At 34.7% G+C, this 20,432-nt stretch overlaps 2 protein-coding genes and 1 long non-coding RNA gene across 7 annotated transcripts in view; 1 reads left to right on the top strand and 2 right to left on the bottom strand.

The window, feature by feature from the left end:
• paf1 (PAF1 homolog, Paf1/RNA polymerase II complex component) overlaps positions 1 to 693 on the bottom strand; it is a 9,455-nt gene extending 8,762 nt beyond the window's left edge. The window contains exons 1-3 of one of the 2 annotated variants that reach the window (XM_048161274.1): positions 446 to 693; positions 307 to 333; positions 1 to 39 (exon numbers count right to left, since the gene is read on the bottom strand). The exon at positions 1 to 39 is cut by the window's left edge and continues 54 nt beyond it. In XM_048161274.1, coding sequence (XP_048017231.1) covers positions 1 to 39; positions 307 to 333; positions 446 to 492 — 113 coding nt within the window. In that variant the 5' untranslated portion in view covers positions 493 to 693. Of the gene's footprint in view, positions 40 to 306; positions 337 to 445 lie in introns of both variants that reach the window. The other variant, XM_048161273.1, reaches the window with a different exon arrangement.
• Positions 694 to 2,295: 1,602 nt separating this feature from the next.
• On the bottom strand, positions 2,296 to 11,861 carry LOC125249092. Its single transcript, XR_007180495.1, has 4 exons — positions 11,633 to 11,861; positions 5,524 to 5,659; positions 2,869 to 2,913; positions 2,296 to 2,669 (listed from the first exon to the last, which is right to left on the bottom strand). It is a non-coding gene; the product is annotated as an uncharacterized LOC125249092 (long non-coding RNA).
• Positions 11,862 to 12,502: 641 nt separating this feature from the next.
• Positions 12,503 to 20,416, top strand: socs9 (suppressor of cytokine signaling 9). 4 transcript variants are annotated; one of them, XR_007180490.1, is made up of 3 exons: positions 12,503 to 12,701; positions 15,060 to 16,848; positions 20,165 to 20,416. XR_007180490.1 is itself a non-coding variant. In XM_048161275.1 (2 exons), exon 2 carries the CDS (start codon positions 15,229 to 15,231, stop codon positions 16,711 to 16,713), a length of 1,485 nt encoding a protein of 494 aa, XP_048017232.1. In that variant the 5' UTR covers positions 12,503 to 12,701; positions 15,060 to 15,228; the 3' UTR covers positions 16,714 to 20,416. The 4 variants fall into 4 exon arrangements, 2 of the variants coding, with proteins under 2 accessions (XP_048017232.1, XP_048017233.1); XR_007180489.1 differs by having other exon boundaries at positions 19,137 to 20,416; XM_048161275.1 differs by having other exon boundaries at positions 15,060 to 20,416.
• Positions 20,417 to 20,432: the final 16 nt, after the last annotated feature.

The following is a 20,432-nucleotide window of genomic DNA, read 5'->3' as shown; positions in this document are numbered from 1 at the left end:
AGACTGTTTCCATATTTCACTCTGCACACAACTCCAGACCTGCAGCACACCACACACACATCATCACACGGAACGACTGTCATTGGTCAGTCAGACAGATGGTCCCGCCCCCAGTCTCACGTGATTGGCTGACATGTTGATTCAGTTCAGTTCAATAATAGTGTCATTATTCAGCGTCCAATAGTGTCAGCGCATCCTATCCACCCTAAATAGTGTTCAGAACCTTGAGTACTATTTAGGGTGGATAGCGTGAGAAATTATCAGTGACTTTTTCCATCAGAAACACAACATCTTCATCATCCTCACCTCTCTGGGACGCTTCTGTGTGCTGAACTTCTGCAGAAACACACATAATGACACATACATCATATAAGTATGGATTTCTACATCCAGTGTTTATGTTAGCATAGTGTTTAACAGGTTAGTGATCGCAGATCTCGCTCACCGGTGTCCGTCCTCGCGCTGCGCCTGCGTCTGTATAGTAGGAGCCATAGAGGAGAAAATAAACGCCTTTCCTCCACACAAACAAAAAACAAAGAGTTTAAAGCAGCTTATCGACAGAAACAACAGCAACGCGCGCGCCTGCGTGCGTGTGAGTGACTGACTTCCGCCCCGCAGTTACTGCAGCAGGACCCCGCGCGAGAGGAGCTGCTGCCCCGCTCACCGCCTGAATCAAACTGACCGCTTCACGGTCAAACTACTCAAATGCTGTATATGTTTCAATGCATTCATTGGCGTATATAGTGATATATATCACTATTTATTTATGTCGTGTAGATCAACAGAGGTGTTTGTTTTAATAGTGAGCATTCGTGTGAACTTAGATGACTGCTGCTTTTGGAATATTGCTTCTCAAGAATGGAGGCACAAACCTGCTAATTAATAATAATAATAATGATAATAATAATAATAATAATAATAATAATAATAATCCTGCAAAATAATAATAATAATAATAATTCTGCAAAATAATAATAATAACAATAATATTATCAATATAAAACAAAATTAAAATATTTTAAAAATAATTTATTATAATAATTATTTTATATTCAAACTGTTAAACAATAATAATACAAAATAATAATTAATTTTTATAGCATTTTTTATTTTATATTCAAATTGAAATATAAAGTATTAGTATTATTTTATATTAAAATGGTTAAATAAAATAATATCATAATTCAATTTTATATAGTATTCTTTAGTAATAATTTGTTAACATTATTATTCTATATTCAAATTGTTGAATAATAGTCATTATTATCATTATTATTAACAACTGAAATATAAAATATTAGCATTATTTTTATAATCAAATGGTTAAATAAAATAATAATAAATGCATTTTTATATAGTATTAATATTTTTATTCAAATATTTATATACATTATTTTATTATTAACAATTTAAATATAGAATATTACCACTTTATTTAAATTGAATAATACAAAATAATTAAAAAAATATTAATTATATGAAATACTACATAACATTTTTTATTTTATATTGAACTTGTAAAATATAATACAAAATATTTTTAATGTTATTATCGTTTATTCAAATTGTTAAATAAATTATCATTATTATTTAATAATTGAAATATAAAATATTAGTATTATTTGTATACTCATAGTTAAATAAAATAATAATAATAAATGCATTTTTATAGTATTCTTTAATATTTTATTATCATTATTTTATTCAAATAGCTAAATACATTAATATTGTATTATTAACAATTTAAATATAGATTATTTTATATTTAAATTGAATACAAAATAATTATTTTTTATATAGTATTTTATATTTTTAATAATTTATTATTTTATATTTAACTTGTAAAAAAATACAAAATTATTTTTATTATTAAAATTATTATATTTTTAATATGTTATCATTATTGTATATTCAAATTGTTAAATAATAAATTATTATTTAACAATTTAAATATAAAATGTTAGTTTTATTTTTATAATCAAATGGTTAAATAATAACAAAAACAAGTAAATAAACTAGAGAGAACAACATAATAATAGGAAAACTAATAATTTAATAAATGACTTGACAAAACAAATACAATATAATATAATGTGTAATTAAATTCATCAGTTCTTGCATATGATGTTTGTTTGTAATTCATTATTCATGAACACACATGATTTAACAACAAACAAGTTTAATAAATTCTGTGACAAACTGTTGTTACATTATTGTGATGAAAGAGAATATATAATAATAATGATCGGAGTGTGTGAAGCATCTTTCTACTTAGAAACAAACCTCAGAGAAAACTCAGTGTAAAACTGCTTTATTATCAGGCAAAAAAGGACAAATTGATACAAAAATAGAAAACGAATAATTAGAAGAGTTTTATCATCTTGAGACGTTAATATAAAGTGAAGTTCCTCTAGTGTAAAAGATTAAATCAGCTCCAGGAAAGCAGATCACGGTTGATCATGTGCAGAAATCTCTAAGCTTTCATTGGTTATTATTCTCACTCCAGACTCTGAGTTCAGCTCTCTCTCTCTCTTCAGCTGGATCCTCCGAGACATGACATCACCGGTGACCTCTGACCCTTCCCGTCCATCACCCACGTCCTCTAAACACGGCACTCCCACGCCATGACATCACTTCCTCACGTCTGCATATGCGCAGAAAGATCGATTCTGCCGTAGGAGAAAAACACAACTATAAAACTGATTTTGCAAAGAAAATGCAACAAGTTACATGTGTTACTATAGAAACAACAGTAAATTAGGCATTAATACAAATCACTAACCATATTTAGTATACATAATTACATGTGGTTCATTAATATTCCTCAGTCCTTACACTGAGAGAAGAGCGTATTAATATGAAACTGACCTGCTCAACACATAGAGGAACTGATCCGGATCATCTGCAAACTCCCTGAAAACACAACGACAGTCGTCATCATCATCAGTGTTCCCCACAGGATGCAGTCAGACACTGGTGTTGGATATTATATTACAGTATGTGTTGTATATACTAACAGTTAAAAGCATCAATCTGGAGCTCCAAGTTCAGTGTTCAAACTGGATTAAACCTTACATTACATTCACACTACTGTTTTTAGGAAGCCAAACTATTTGACTATAATAATAGTAATAATGATAATAATAATAATTCATTTTTATTTAGTATTCTTTAATGTTTTTAATGTTCATTATTATTATTATTATTATTATTATATATTCAAACTGTTAAATAACAATAATAATACAAAATAATATTTTTATAATATTTAATATTTTTAATAATTTGTTATCATTATTAATTTATTCAAATTGTTAAATCATTATTACTATTAGTATTATTAGTATTAGTATTATTTTATATCCAAATTGTTAAATAATAATAATAATAATAATAATAATAATAATAATACATTTTATATAGTACTCCTTAATAATTTTAAATAATAATGTATTAAATATTATTAATAATATTAAATAATATTATTACATATTTTAAAAAAAATATTATTATTTTATTTTATATTTAAACGCAAAAAAATTTAATCACATTCAAGTTTTTCCTTGTTTTCTTTTTTTTAATCATATACATTTATAACACTATGCATTGTGTAATATTAGTCTGGCAGTGAGTGACATCTTTCCCAGTAATCGATCTCTTCCGGACAGTCTCAGAAACGCTGTCAGGGATTTCTGTTGTTTGTTTTTGGAGCAAATGGGAACAGAAAAATGATTTCTGCGTCATCTCACGTTCATCACTATAGAGGTTTACACAACTATACAGGGAGTGCAGAATTATTAGGCAAGTTGATTTTCTGATCATATTTTTTTCCCAAGCACATTTTACCAATTCCAATCCACATCAATCTTAATAACTACTATTAATATTGTTTTTAATCATTTATAAGTGATATATAATTGTTCATGAAGGCTGGAAATGAAAAATGCCTTATATTCAGGTGTGCAGAATTATTAGGCAAGTTTTCTTTTACAGGCAAAATGAGCCAAAAAAGAGATTTAACTCAGACTGAAAAGTCAAAAATTATTAAATACTCATGAGAAGGACGCAATACTAATGCAATACTAGAAATTGCACAGTTAAAGCATGACCAAGGGACAGCAAAATGCTCATTGGGTCAGCGGGGTCAGACAAAAACAGGTGGAAAAGAAAAGACACGTTAACTGCAAAATAATTAAGAATTAAGGTGAAGAATTAAGTGTGAAACCATCAGGAACCCTTTAGTCTCCAGCGCCACCATTTTCCAGAGCTGCAACCCACCTGGAGTCTCCAGAAGTGCAAGGTGTTAGGATCTCAGAGACTTAGGTTAGCTAAAGAATCCTAAAAAATGACCCGCACTTGATAAGAATCACAAGCTGAAGTGTTATAAAATACATGAAGACTGGGTTTTAATAGGGCTTATAGACAGACAGCTTGAGAATGACTCCTGATGGACCAGCACCACATCCTCTTGTACCACTGTTTGAAGAATTTATCCAGAATCTGGCAGTAAGGTGTTTGAGTTCACTTTTAGTCCATCTCTTATCCTGAAATGTCTGTCTTGCAGAGATGGACTAAAAATGATCTTCCAAAACTTACTGCCAGATTCTGGAAGATAAATTCTTCAAACAGTGGTACAAGAGGATGTGGTGCTGGTCCTTCAGGAGTCACTCTCAAGCTGTCTGTTTATAAGGCCTATAAAAACCCAGTCTTCATGTATTTTATAACACTTCAGCTTGTGATTCTTATCAAGTGCGGGTCATTTTTTAGGATTCTTTAGCTAACCTAAGTCTCTGAGATCCTGAGACCTTGCACTTCTGGAGACTCCAGGTAGGTTGCAGTTCTGGAAAATGGTGGCGCTGGAGACTAAAGGGTTCCTGATGGTTTCACACATAATTCTTAATTATTTTGCAGTTAACGTGTCTTTTCTTTTCCACCTGTTTTTGTCTGACCCCGCTGACCCAATGAGCATTTTGCTGTCCCTTGGTCATGCTTTAACTTTGCAATTTCTAGTATTGCATTAGTATTGCGTCCTTCTCATGAGTATTTAATAATTTTTGACTTTTCAGTCTGAGTTAAATCTCTTTTTTGGCTCATTTTGCCTGTAAAAGAAAACTTGCCTAATAATTCTGCACACCTGAATATAAGGCATTTTTCATTTCCAGCCTTCATGAACAATTATATATCACTTATAAATGATTAAAAACAATATTAATAGTAGTTATTAAGATTGATGTGGATTGGAATTGGTAAAATGTGCTTGGGAAAAAAATATGATCAGAAAATCAACTTGCCTAATAATTCTGCACTCCCTGTAATGACGTCTGCTTCTGACAACCTGGAAATGTGTTGTTGTTGTTATTATTATTATTATTATTATTGTCTTTAAGACAGTAATATATGACTATTGTAACACAACTGCTCTAATATTATTATTTCATAATAAGCTGGAGCTTTTATTCCTGCAGTGTTTCAGTGCTCTGGGCCTGATCATGGTGAGTTGAAGCAGTGCTGGACTGAGCTCACCCTGAACCCCAGTGATAGAAGACTCTGTCCTGATAGTACAGGCACAGGAAGAGCCACACGCTGATGGTCTCCAGCCAGAAGATCACAAAGAGGAACCAGATAGAAGAGAGCAGCAGCTCACACACCATCCTGAGACCTGCAGAGGAGAACAGTCATCATCATCATCATCATCATCGATCATCATCATCATCATCATCATCGATCATCATCATCATCATCATCATCATCATCATCATCATCATCATCATCATCATCACTATCATCATCACCATCACCAAAGTCCACATTTATATGAAAAAGTCCAAAATATGAAAAAAGTCAAAATTATTACAGACATACAAAGTTACAATTTTAATATGAAAAAGTAAAACAGTCAAAATTGAGACAGACATACTAGGTTGAAAGTATATGAATCCCCCCCACAACAAAATGACAAAATGTCATTTTGATAACAGACACACTAAGTTGAATGTATAGTATACAAACAGTAAAAGAAATAAAACAAATAAAAAATAAAAAATGACAGATATACTCAGTTGAAATTGACATGAAAAAGTCCAAAAAACTTACGAAAAGTCAAAATTGAGACAAAGTCCGAACTTATTTAAAAAAAAAAAAAAGTCAAAAAGTCAAAATTGTGATAAAGTCCGAAATTTTATGAAAAAGTAAAAAAAAAAAAAAATGACGAAAAGTCAAAATTATGACAAAAAGTCAATATTATGACAGACATACTCAGTTGAAATTGATATGAAAAAGTCCCCAAAAAAGACGAAAAGTCAAAATTGAGACAGACATACTCAGTTGAAATTGATATGAAAAAGTCCCAAAAAAAGACGAAAAGTCAAAATTGAGACAGACATACTCAGTTGAAATTGATATGAAAAAGTCCCAAAAAAAGACGAAAAGTCAAAATTGAGACAGACATACTCAGTTGAAATTGATATGAAAAAGTCAAAAAAATTGTCGAAAAGACATACTCAAAATTGAAAAAGTGAAAAAGTCCAAAATTATATGAAAAAGTCCAAAAAATTGACGAAAAGTCAAAATTGAGACAGACATACTCAGTTGAAATTGATATGAAAAAGTCAAAAAAATTGTCGAAAAGTCAAAATTGTGAAAAAGTCCAAAATTATATGAAAAAGTCCAAAAAATTGACGAAAAGTCAAAATTGAGACAGACATACTCAGTTGAAATTGACATGAAAAAGTCCAAAAAATTGGCGAAAAGTCAAAATTGAGACAGACATACTCAGTTGAAATTGATATGAAAAAGTCAAAAAAATTGTCGAAAAGTCAAAATTGTGAAAAAGTCCAAAATTATATGAAAAAGTCCAAAAAATTGACGAAGTCAAAATTGAGACAGACATACTCAGTTGAAATTGACATGAAAAAGTCCAAAAAATTGGCGAAAAGTCAAAATTGAGACAGACATACTCAGTTGAAATTGATATGAAAAAGTCAAAAAAATTGTCGAAAAGTCAAAATTGTGAAAAAGTCCAAAATTATATGAAAAAGTCCAAAAAATTGACGAAGTCAAAATTGAGACAGACATACTCAGTTGAAATTGACATGAAAAAGTCCAAAAAATTGGCGAAAAGTCAAAATTGAGACAGACATACTCAGTTGAAATTGATATGAAAAAGTCAAAAAAATTGTCGAAAAGTCAAAATTGTGAAAAAGTCCAAAAAATTGACGAAGTCAAAATTGTGAAAAAGTCCAAAATTATATGAAAAAGTCCCAAAAAAAGACGAAAAGTCAAAATTGAGACAGACATACTCAGTTGAAATCAACATGAAAAAGTAAAAAAAATTGGCGAAAAGTAAAAATTGAGACGACATACTCAGTTGAAATTAACATGAAAAAGTAAAAAAATCTGACGAAAAGTCAAAATTGAGACGAGATACTCAGTTGAAATTGACATGAAAAAGTCCAAAAAATTTATGAAGTCAAAATTGAGACAAAGTCCGAACTTATTAAAAAAAAAAAAAAAAAAAAAATTCAAAATTGTGACAAAGTCCGAAATTTTATGAAAAAGTAAAAAAAAAAAAATGACGAAAAGTCAAAATTATGACAAAAAGTCAATATTATGACAGACATACTAAGTTGAAATCTTGACATGAAAAAGTCTTAAAAAAATGACAAATTCCAAATTGGAATGTAAAAAAAACAAAGTATTAAAGGGTTGATACCAAGAAAGAGTAGGAAACCTCTCTGATGCTCTTCGACAGATCGACTCTTGCTTCACCTAAACCCACTGGAGTTATGCCACCTCTTCCCACCACAGCAAACCTGCCAATTTGGTCTGCATCATGGCAGGTTCTTTCACCGCTGTTCGAGAAAGTTTCAAGTTTAACACTTTACTGTTCAACTGTCTACGACTATTATCAGCTCTGGTCAAGTGGGTTCAACGTCATGACTTTCATATCAGCTCTGTGCAAAACTGGTTTAGTTCTAATACACCTTGCTCGGGTGTCTGGAAGATTTTGACGCTGGACCCGAGCAGCAGCCGCTCCAGCATCCGTGGAGAAGAAGCCGGTCGGACACCATTTTAAAAACGAAAGAAGCCGCTATAACACATGCTGTGTTCATATCGATCAACTTACCTGGATCCCTACCTGTTCTACTCACCTGTTGAGAATCCTGTCGCCCTTCCTCCTCCATCGTCTATATTCTTCAGCTCTGATCCTACGACCATCCTTCAGCCTGTCTCCATCACGCGCCAGCAAAGACACAAAGACTGTTACTGAGACGCTGTTCATTCAAGTGTCCATTCAGTGAAGGCTTACCTGCTGATCCTGCTTGCTCTCTTCCTCCTGAAAGTAAACCATCGGTGTATCTGAGTTACCCGAGTTGTCTCCTTCTGTACACATGACACCATGTAATGCTTCACAAATCACTTTTCAAACCATACAATGCAAATGCAAAAATAAAAGATTGAAAAAAGACGTTCATTTTTCATTTTTTTCATATACTGCATCAATAGATAGTTTTGTTAAAATATGACTTTAGAAACAATCGTTTGCTAAATAAAATCTTTTTTTTTCCCATTTTTTTGGTCTTGTCATTTGAATATTTATATGAAAAAGTCCAAAAAAAGACGAAAAGTCAAAATTGAGACAGACATACTCAGTTGAAATTGATATGAAAAAGTCCCAAAAAAAGACGAAAAGTCAAAATTGAGACAGACATACTCAGTTGAAATTGATATGAAAAAGTCCAAAAAATTGACGAAGTCAAAATTGTGAAAAAGTCCAAAATTATATTGACGAAAAGTCAAAATTGACAAAAAGTCAAAAATATGAAAAAGTCCAAAAAAAGACGAAAAGTCAAAATTGAGACAGACATACTCAGTTGAAATTGATATGAAAAAGTCCAAAAAAAGACGAAAAGTCAAAATTGAGACAGACATACTCAGTTGAAATTAACATGAAAAAGTCCAAAAAATTGTAGAAAAGTCAAAATTGTGAAAAAGTCCAAAATTATATGAAAAAGTCCAAAAAAAGACAAAAAGTCAAAATTGAGACAGACATACTCAGTTGAAATTAACATGAAAAAGTCTAAAAAATCTGACGAAAAGTCAAAATTGAGACAGACATACTCAGTTGAAATTAAAGGTTCCCTAGATTATGTTTTTAAAAGATGTAATATAAGTCTAAGGTGTCCCCTGAATGTGTCTGTGAAGTTTCAGCTCAAAATACCCCATAGATTTTTTTTAATTAATTTTTTTAACTGCCTATTTTGGGGCATCATTATAAACGCGCCGATTTTATGCTGCGGCCCCTTTAAATCCTGTGCTCTCTGACCACAGAGCTCGCGCTTGCCTTAAACAGTGCCTTAACAAAGTTTACACAGCTAATATAACCCTCAAAATGGATCTTTACTTCTGATTCTGAATGAATTTGAGGCTGTGCTCCGTGGCTAACGGCTAATGCTACACTGTTGGAGAGATTTATAAAGAATGAAGTTGTGTTTATGAATTATACAGACTGCAAGTGTTTAAAAATGAAAATAGCGACGGCTCTTGTCTCCGTGAATACAGTAATAACCGATGGTAACTTTAACCACATTTAACAGTACATTAGCAACATGCTAATGAAACATTTAGAAAGACAATTCACAAATATCACTAAAAAATATCATGTTATCATGGATCATGTCAGTTATTATTGCTCCATCTGCCATTTTTCGCTGTTGTTCTTGCTTACTTACCTAGTCTGATGATTTGGTTGTGCACATCCAGACGTTAATACTGGCTGCCCTTGTCTAATGCCTTTTATAATGTTGGAAACGTGGGCTGGCATATGCAAATATTGGGGGCGTACACCCCGACTGTTACGTAACAGTTGGTGTTATGTTGAGATTCGCCTGTTCTTCGGAGGTCTTTTAAACAAATGAGATTTATATAAGAAGGAGGAAACAATGGAGTTTGAGACTCACTGTATGTCATTTCCATGTACTGAACTCTTGTTATTCAACTATGCCAAGATAAATTCAATTTTTCATTCGAGGGCACCTTTAAAGGTCCCGTTTTTCGTGTTTTTTTGAAGCTTTGATTGTGTTTATAGTGTGCAATAGGGGTGTGACGAGACCGGTATCTCAAGAGACGAGACGAGACGAGACTCGAGATTGAGTTCACGAGACGAGACAAGATGGCGAAATACATGACTAGAAAAATATTCTGCAGGTGTATTTGAAATGTTTTAACTAATCATCTTGTAATGAATGTCATTTCAGTTCTACTTTCTGAGACTGAATTATCATCTGCAGTAAAAGACAACAATACTCAAGTACTGTAAAAGGTTTTGCTACTAACTGAACTGACTGACTTCTCTTCTGTATGATTTCAGTCTCTTCAGATCTTACTGTACATGATTTGTACTGTATTCATCGGGGAGCCGCTGTCAAATGCGGGGAATTGAAATCACGTTTGAATGCACGCTCGCGTTTACTTTCACTTTCAACGGTCGCGCGTAACTCTGTAAATATGGAGCGGTGGCGACCGTTATCCGACTGAATTAAATGTTTTTTTTTTTAATTTAAATACAAAGCAAAACGACAGTGGAGGCATAATGTAAACGTAGCGGTGGCATATTCTTTCCTAATCATCCTAACACTCTGTCATGGCAACATCGCGAGACTACTTTTCGTCACAGTTTAGTCTCGCGAGATCTCGTGCCACGAGATCTCATCACACCCCTAGTAAACGTCTCCATTTTTTGACTTGTCGTCATTGTTTGGGACTAAGTCCGAAAAGATTACTAAGATTATGATATGAAAGAGCCCCCCCCCCCCCCCCAAAAAAAATAAGACAAAATGCCATTTTTATAACAGACATACAAAGTTGAAATTTTGATATGAAAAAGTCCAAAAAATGAGAACAAAAATCAACAATGTCCAACAGCGTTTTTGAAAAACTACTTACCCCACCTTTAATAAAGAGACAAAACCTGCTCTGAACCTTTTCACTGGCATTTGTTTTCATAGTTAGACAGAGATCCTGATGTATCATTATAGGATTGTCTAGCAATATATCGATTATAACAGAATCGCTGTATCATGATATTATCGGTATCGTGAGCCATGTATCGTATCGTATCGTATCGTGAGGTACCCTGTGATTCCCACCCCTATAATAGTTACTCGCATTCTCCTCCAAAAGTAGCATCATATTTAACCAATTAAATATAAATTATCATCATCACCGATCATTATTATCATCATCATGCTTTGGTGAATTGTAATTATGACATTTAAAAAAGAAAAAAACAAACAAATTCTGACATAATTATGACAGTCATAATTATGACGACATACTAAGTCATGAAAAGAAAATGACAAAATTACGACATTAAAAAGTCGAAATTATGACACAAGAAAATCAAATAGAAGATGTAAAATCATAATTATGACATACTAAGTCATTAATAGTTAGAAATTATGACTTTGAGTGTCATTGTTTCCACTTTTTCATGTCATAATTATGATTCGCAAAAGCACTTTTTTATGTTGCGGAAATGGGATTCAATAGATCAGACTTACAGTGTCACAAATACAAGCACTAATCATTTTAATAAATACTGATCAATTCATAAAGTTATTAAAAGACTGACCTGTTTGTGGACTGAATCCTGCTCGTGAATCAACAGACTGTCAGCCAGTAAATCTGAAATCAGCTGAAATCTCTGATGATCGAGACACACACACGAACTTTACATGTAATGTCGGGATCGATTAATTAATTAAACACATTTAACAGTGAAATGCTGGAACTGTTTACAGTTAATCTGATCTCGCTGAAGCGCAACTTCCGGTCATGTTCGGCTGCGCTCGTGTTTCAGACTAAAAGTCCTCATGAACCGCATAAAGCCAAAGCAGTTTGAGATGAAGAATTGTTTCGGATATTTGTTTTGTATTTCAAAATCAAATAAAGATGTTCATGAAGTAAAATAATTTAAATTATGACACTAATAAACACAACACTAAATGTTAATAATTTAACCCCGATCGGCTGAAGAGATGCTAAAACGTAAAAAGGTACAGAAAATCTATTTAACAAAAAACTATTTAATTCGGAGATGTTTATTATTTAATACCAGCCAAATACCAATAATTAAACCTGATCTTTAGACATAATCGTTCTAAAAATAAATAAATAAAATAAATAAATAAATAAATAAAAATCCCCTAGTCTTGTAAAACTGTGAAAAGCGTCCATTGCTATAATAATAATAATAATAATAATAATTAGTAATATTAATATTGTCACTAAGACAGTAGCTAACGTTACTAATAACCACACTATGAAATAAAAAAATAAGATTTCAAAAAAGTATTAAATATTTTATAATGATAATTAATTTTTATAGAAAAATAAACTTATTTTTTAATTTCATTTTCTATAAAATAAATTTAATAGTTTTAATAATTTTCTAACGATTTTTATAGAAAAGTCTGCCGGAAGTTTCTCTGCCGTGCACAGGAAGTGATGTCACCGATACAGCAGCTCAGGGGTTGTGTGAGTTAGCGCAAGTTAAAGCGACTTTATTGATTAAAGTTTATTTATTAAAGTGATTTTATCCATCACAGATCGTTTATTAAAGCGTTATTTACAGTTCAGAAGTGACGCGGTGTCATTGGAAGCACCGACGCGCGTTCACGACACCTTTCGTCAGGATTCAGGTTCGTCTTTCTGACTTAAATTGATTATTTTCTCTTGTAAAACAGTGCACATTTTTTAACATGTTACCATAGTAATACTACAGTATTCTTACAAGGTACTGTGACTAGCATGTAAATGATATGTAACATAAAAATAGTGTTATTCAGTAGTAGTTTACCGTAAAGTGTCTCTCATATTGTTCACTGTGAGTCTCACAGATGCTCGTTCTCAATCTGTCGAATTCATGTAATGTTGATGAACTTTCATATAGTTTTTTGCAAAGATGTTCTTAAAAAGTTATTTGATGTTAATGAATTAGTTGATTTTAGAGTGGTTGATGATATTAAATTATTAGGAGTGTTTAATCCAATGTTATTTTAGTATTATGTTTTTTTTATTGTTATTCTATATTAATATTTTAAATTAGCTTTTATATGTTCAGTTTTCTTTTTAATTTTGTTTAAGTAGTAGCTAGTTGAACTTTTTGAATATAGAATGTTGAACTTTTTTTCAATAGAATGATTATTTATATATATATATATATATATATATATATATATATATATATATATATTAGGGCCGTCAAGTAAGTATTTTATTTTTTTTTGTCTGATTAATTACACAATATGGCGATTAATTAATCGCAAATTCATCACACATCAAATATAAAAAAAAGTATTTTTTTTTATTCAACATAGAATTATTACACAAACAACGACCATGAGCAAATGATGACAGTATTTCCATTATTGGGTGAATTATACCTTTAATTTATCATAGACTGTAAAAAAAGATGGACGCCGTGACGGCGCTTCCTTCCATTGTAATGAACTGAATGTAAAACGTACGACGATGGGCGTTGACATGTTACGCAAAAACATCATTTTGGAGCCTGGGTATGCGCAGAAGGAATCGTCAGTAGAGCCGGAGGCGGAGTCGCGGTATCAAACTTCCGCCCAGACGACTGCGTCATCATTGATGTATTTTAAATTATACACAATTTAAAATTCTACCTATAACATAATAAGCTATTCTGTTTCTAGAGCAATAATATTTTTGAAACAGCAAATTCAGTAGATAAACTCAATTATAGAAACAACTCTAAAATGTCAGAAACGGTCCTGCCATTTTAAATAAAGTTAAACTAACGTTACAGGAAATCAATTGCTGTAGACAGTGCTCTGTAATTAATTAGAGTAGGCTATCATTAGTTTTGTCCTGCTAATTATTATCTTATACCCATAAAAATAATTAGTAACTGCCAGATAACGATCACCTGCTTTTTCCCGTCATGGCTAACGTTAGGCGTGTTATCTTAACTAATAACATTTATTAATTAGCTTATGAAGCCCACATTTAACGTTACCGAGAAAAGTTCAGTGATCCGTCAGATCCTGTAGGTTGGTTAGTACAGTTTACTGCTGAACAACTCATTTTGTTGGTATGAAATAACACAGAAATTGAAAATTAATAGTTAGTTGTATATCTTTGATCTCCCTTCGAACCTCCAACAGTCCTCAGAGAAGCTGTCAATCACAACTGTCAATCATGACGACGCCCCATTTCTATAGCATCAAATTGCTAGCTAAAATCAAACTTATCACAAAAAAGAACAAATATCAGCGTGATAACAACTACCTTAAATTGCCAAAACCATCTTTCGGAAAATCTTATTTGAAGCGTAATTTATTTATTTATTTTGACTCAAGTCCTGTTCGTTTGCATGGAAAGGGTGAGGTTTATGACCTGTACTGCATCCAGCCACCAGGGGGCGATCAAAGAGACTGCAGCTTCACTTTTTAGGACATATGAGGCACACCCGGTTTTTATCAATATGGAAATATGAAGTAATTTTTTTAAATTAAATGATACTGTAAATAAGAAACAAACTGCCAGTAGGTGGCGGTAAATTTCTTAATGATTATGTCATTGAGTCAATTCATTCGTTTGATTCGTTCAAACAGCTGATTTGTTCAGGAATGAAGTAAATGGCTCTCTTTATGAATGGGTCTTTCAATTACTGATTCGCCTGATTCGTTCAAAACGCAGTTTTAATTCAGAGACATCGCTCTGTGTTGCTCAGAGACTCACAATCGTTAATCACCAATCAACTTTATGAAATGTAAGACGAACTACACAGGTCTCGTCTGGGCCGGGTTGGGTGCGTTAAATGCTTTTATCGTTTTAAAGCATTATTTTTTCCCATAATTAATTAAGTTAATGCATTAAATCGACAGCTCTAATTTATATATAACGAATATTATCCAAAACAGGAGTGTGTTCAGGATGTGTCAGATTTATGAATGTTGTTTGTAAAAGTCATCTTGTTTTGTCTCAATAGGGGGAAACTGATTTATCTCACTCTGTTTTCTCCAAAGATCCAAAACATGGTCTGGATGTGATCGTTGTGTCACTAGTTACTGGATGGACTTAAAATCAGCCGAATGCTAATTTATCAAAAGGACATTCAGCAAATGTGAAATGACTCGCATCTGACGGCCGTTTGTCTCTCACTTGTCACTGAAAGACTAAAAATAGAAAGGCATCATGTCTCTGCCTGAGGAAGCAGGGGATCGTGGGAAAGAGCGAGAGCGCGGAGCCCGTCCGAAAGTGCGTCAGAGCCGTTCTGAAGAGAGAAGAGACGGAGGGAGGAGAAAGCCCGGGAGAGGGAAAAAGAAAAGCCACCCGTCGCATGACCTGACCTCCGCACGGCCTGTGAGCGACGGCTTCGAGTACGGCGATCTGCTGAACGAGTCCAGCGAGGGTGGTTCGTCCTCTCCGGTGAGGGAGCACAGGAGACGGCAGGTCCTGGGATCATCTGGATCCCTGCTATCTGAAAGAGTTTCCGCCAAACTATCTCTCGGTTCGCCCGACCTCAGCAGCGACTCAGACAGCAAGTCATCCGGAAGTAGCCGAACGCTTCGGCAGAAGATCCAGGACGCAGTGGGCCAGTGTTTCCCCATCAAGACCCACAGCCAAGGCCTGTCACACTCGCCCTCCTCCTCACGCCGCAAGATCCACATCAGCGAGCTCATGCTGGACAGTTGCCCGTTCCCCGCCGGCTCCGATCTGGCTCAGAAGTGGTACCTCATTAAGCAGCACACGGCTCCCATTTCTCAAGCGCCCGTCCTGGATTCCGTCGCTCCTGCTGCACTTGTGACGCCGGTGGAGGATGAGGAGGACCGCTTACGGGAAAGACGAAGGATAAGCATCGAGCAAGGAGTTGAGCCGCCTCCCAATGCCCAGATCCACACGTTCGAGGTGACGGCCCAAATCAACCCTCTCTACAAACTGGGACCCAAGCTAGCTCACGGGATGAATGAGTTAGCCGGAGACGAGCGTGCAACGCTGCACCAGCTTCTCCTGCAGAGTTGTTTGGACACCTTGGATGAGGTTGCGGCGTCAACCGCGGCGTCTGATTTCGACTTGGACGCCGGCGCTGCCGCGTCTCCATCCTCCCAAGTCCAAATGGACAGTCCCAAATCGCAAGACATACAGCATCGGATTCACACTCAAATCGACTACATCCACTGCCTGGTGCCCGACCTGCTGCAGATCATCAACCTGCCCTGCTACTGGGGTGTTATGGACCGCTACCAAGCGGAGACGCTTCTGGAAGGCAAACCCGAAGGCACGTTCCTGCTGCGCGACTCGGCGCAAGAAGACTACCTCTTCTCCGTCAGCTTCCGACGCTACGGCCGCTCGCTGCATGCACGCATCGAGCAGTGGAACCACAACTTCAGCTTCGACGTGCACGACCCCAGCGTTTTCCACGCACCTACCGTCACCGGCCTGCTGGAGCACTACAAGGATCCCAACTCCTGCATGTTCTTCGAGCCGCTGTTGTCCAACCCCATCCACCGGACGCAGCCCTTCAGCTTGCAGCACATCTGCCGCGCCGCCATCAGCAGCTGCACCACTTACGACGGGATCAACGCGCTGCCGCTGCCCAACGCGCTGAAGGAGCACCTGAAGGAGTACCACTACAAGCAGCGTGTGCGCATACGCAGACTGGACACGTGGTGGGAGTGACGGGGCGGGTGACGCTCGTCTGTCTCAGGTACGGAGGCGGGAAACAAGACCAGAAGTGCCACTACTCTGCGTTCCACGACAACTTCGCCGGTTCTTATCGCTGCACTCTCAACTACAGAGGACTGGTGTGAAGACGTGAGTGCCTTTCTGATGCTACTAATTTTTTGAGGTTTAAAATGCTGTTAGCTTATTGTCATGATGTTGGCATGCCGTCACAGGGTTCACTGCATCAGCACTGGAGTTATTAACTGATTAACACTGCACTGAAGCTGCAAGAGTTTGTTATTTTTTAATATTTCTCCTTTTTATCAAGACAAGTGTCCCTTTTGGGAGTTAAGGCACATTCACACCAAGAATGACAACTATAACGATGACTATAAACAATGACTATAAAGTTGACAACAACAGTATAAGGATGACTATAACATTAGCTGGGTTTCCATTCAAACTTGGAAGCGAATCTTATCAAAGTTCGCAAAAAAAGACAAATGCGAATTAAGTGCGTTTCCAACAAGTTGTTCGAGCGGATGACGGAGGTAATGGTAACCCAACAGTGAATAAAACACTGTGACCGAGCATTCGTGAAGGGTTCATCTAAACACTTATGAATAAGAATACAATAAACGAGAGCTGTCTGATCTCTTCTCGACTTTATTAAGCATCACACACATTTGAGAGTACAAGCCCGAAAAACCCGCGACACTCCAGTAGAAAAGCGCGCATGACCCTTGCCTATCCACGGCAAACCCCGAGAGGGAAAATGCATTGCTTACAACACCATCAGCGAAAACAGACGATTACGATTAGTCATGTGGGATTAATGTTCGCCACGTCAGAATTTATTCGGTTAATGCGTTTCCATCTCTCTTTATTTGCATTAACTCTTTTTCATCAAAAACCTCCTCAAACTTTATTTTTGTTTGAAATTTGCCATTTCCATCACTTGTTTCTGATGCGATACTTCAAAATGAGCATAAAACAATATAATGTTGACTATAACGATGACTATAATGATATAATGTTGACGAATGATGTAATGATGACTATAACATTGGCTAACGATATAACAGTGACTATAATTATATAACGTTGACTATAATGATATATAAAGTTGACTAACGATATAACAATGACTATAATGTTGACTGTAACAATGTCTAATGATATAACAATATAACGATGTAACGTTGACTATAATGATGACTATAACGACATGACAATGACTATAACAATGACTATAACGATATAATGTTGACTAATGATATAACAATGACTATAACGATATGATGTTGACTATAACCATATAACGTTGACTAACAATATAACAATGACTATAATGTTGACTGTAACGATGTCAAACGATAAAACAATGACTATAAAGATATCAACAATGATTATAACGATATAACATTGACTAATAATATAATGATGACTGTAAAGATGACTAACGATATAACGACTATAACGATGTAGCGTTGACCGTAACGATATAACGTTGATTAACGAGATATCGATGACCGTAACATTGACTGTAACGATATAATGTTGACTAACGATATATCGATGACTGTAATGATATAATCTTGACTAACGATACATCGATGACTGTAAGGTTGACTGAAATGATGACTAACGATATAACTATAACGGTATAGTGTTGACTAACGATACATCGATGACTGTAACATTGACTGTAACAATATAACGTTGACTAACGATACATCGATGACTGTAACGTTGACTGTAACGATGACTAGTGATATAATGACTATAACGATATAGTGTTGACTGTAACGATGACTATACTGACATAATGACTATAACGATATAACAATTATGATATAACGATGACTATAACAATGTAACTCAAAATAACATTGACTATAACAATAATAAAAACAATGACAATAACGTTGACAATAACAATATAATGGTAACTAAAACTTTGACTATTACGATGACTGTAACATTATTATAACGTTAACTACAAGCATTACTATAGTGATAACTATAATGACAACTAGCATCCACATCCACACCAATGGACGACAGTGTTCTGTTTATTATAATAACGCTGCAGTTTTGTCATCTGCCACTTTAAGTGCTGTAAATTCGGATGGATTCTGATTGGCTGTCAATGTTTTTATCGTTCATCAGCTGGAAATAAATCACTCTGAAAGTGATTCCTTCGATATCGTTCCTCCGTTATAGTTGGTGTGAACTTTGAAATTCTCTTAGATTTGGAGCGATTACTAAAACTTTATAGTTATTATCGGTATAGTTATCGTTCTTCAATGCACAAGGTTTGTTTGTTTCTGTGGTGAGTGAAACTATACTGCAGTGTGTGGTATTTGAAAAACATTTCAGTTTTACAGAGGCATATTGAACTGTTTCTTGCCTTCGTAACATCAGTACTTTTGTAGAGTCACTCATCCAGACAAGTTCAAGCGGGCCAGGAGAACCGGTCTCGCAGCACACAGGTAGTTCAAGCCACTGCATGCTAAAGCCAACAGTGCACTGGAGTAAAGTTACACTGGAAAACTGGTGCTAATATTCATCTGGATTGGCTTCTAATGCTGTACTAGATCAGATTGAATGGAGTATAATACAGGTAACGGACCATCTCAGTATAATCTCTGTGTACTCTCGCTTGCATGTTTGACTCAACAAATGCTCATTTATTCACAGCACACTTATCAAAGACAGATAGGCATTTGCCCTGTGATGTTTAATCCAAGAACGGATAACTGTACCAATTCTTGAGCTCGTAGGCTAGTAGAATAGACCAAATCCACAGTTCTGCTTCTCTTAGATTACAGGCTCAATGTTTTCACTCTCATTGGATCTCAGCATATTTCATTTAGTGTTGAGTATTCAGATATGAGTCTGCACACATGACGTTAAAGGAGAAGAGCATCTCTGTAGTGTTTTATTTGATTTGAGAAATGACATAATTCTTTTCAATTTTCCATCTGGATGCCATTCATTCATTCCACTCCATTGCTTCTTGTTATTAATGTTCATTCACGGCCAATACATATGAATGTAAATCACCCAAGGCATGTTTTAGTGGTTTATTTTATATTTTATATGATCATTGTCGACCATGTTTTGTAACCTCAAACATTCTTAACTGTGTGTCTATTAAAAACTCTTCTAAAACTCCATTAAAATGATGTTCAATGCTGTTAGAAGAAGAGAACATTGAGTTTCAAATCAAAGGGGCCAACTTCATTTATCTGGATACAATAAACGACAAAATCAGCATCTTTTTTTTGCATCCATGTGCTGCAGTGTTATTGAGATGATTGAATAACATTAAACAACCATTTAATTTATAATGTTAATGAGCTGTTTCTGTAGGGATTTTTTTTTTACATGTAGATGTGTCTTGCTGGTCAAGTCTGGATTGATGTAAAAACAGTCAGTGCGTTTTGCTTTGTGTCGACAGTTTACCGTGATTTCCAGAGGACCATCATGAATGTCACAAACTTTTGTTCTTAAAGCAGCTTGCCTCTCTTTCTCTCTCTCTCTTTTTTTTTTTTTTTACACTGATATTTATTTATTTTCTATTTAAGGCTTGCCTAATATGCTTAACATTTTTCACATGTATTTCTGATATATTAAAGCCATGTGTGAATAATTTTATTGGTGTGTATGGTGTAACAAAAGCACATATTAATAAACTATGTTGTATCTTTTATGGCTCTCTAGTGTTA

Source organism: Megalobrama amblycephala, linkage group LG16 (assembly GCF_018812025.1).
Source record: "Megalobrama amblycephala isolate DHTTF-2021 linkage group LG16, ASM1881202v1, whole genome shotgun sequence".
Classification (NCBI taxonomy): domain Eukaryota; kingdom Metazoa; phylum Chordata; class Actinopteri; order Cypriniformes; family Xenocyprididae; genus Megalobrama; species Megalobrama amblycephala.
Note: the sequence above shows the minus strand (reverse complement) of the source record. Positions and strands in the feature narration are given on the sequence as shown.

What these genes read in the sequence shown, in the direction of transcription:
- socs9 (XM_048161275.1), top strand. Translation starts at nt 15,229, where the DNA reads ATGTCTCTGCCTGAGGAAGCAGGGGATCGTGGGAAAGAGCGAGAGCGC.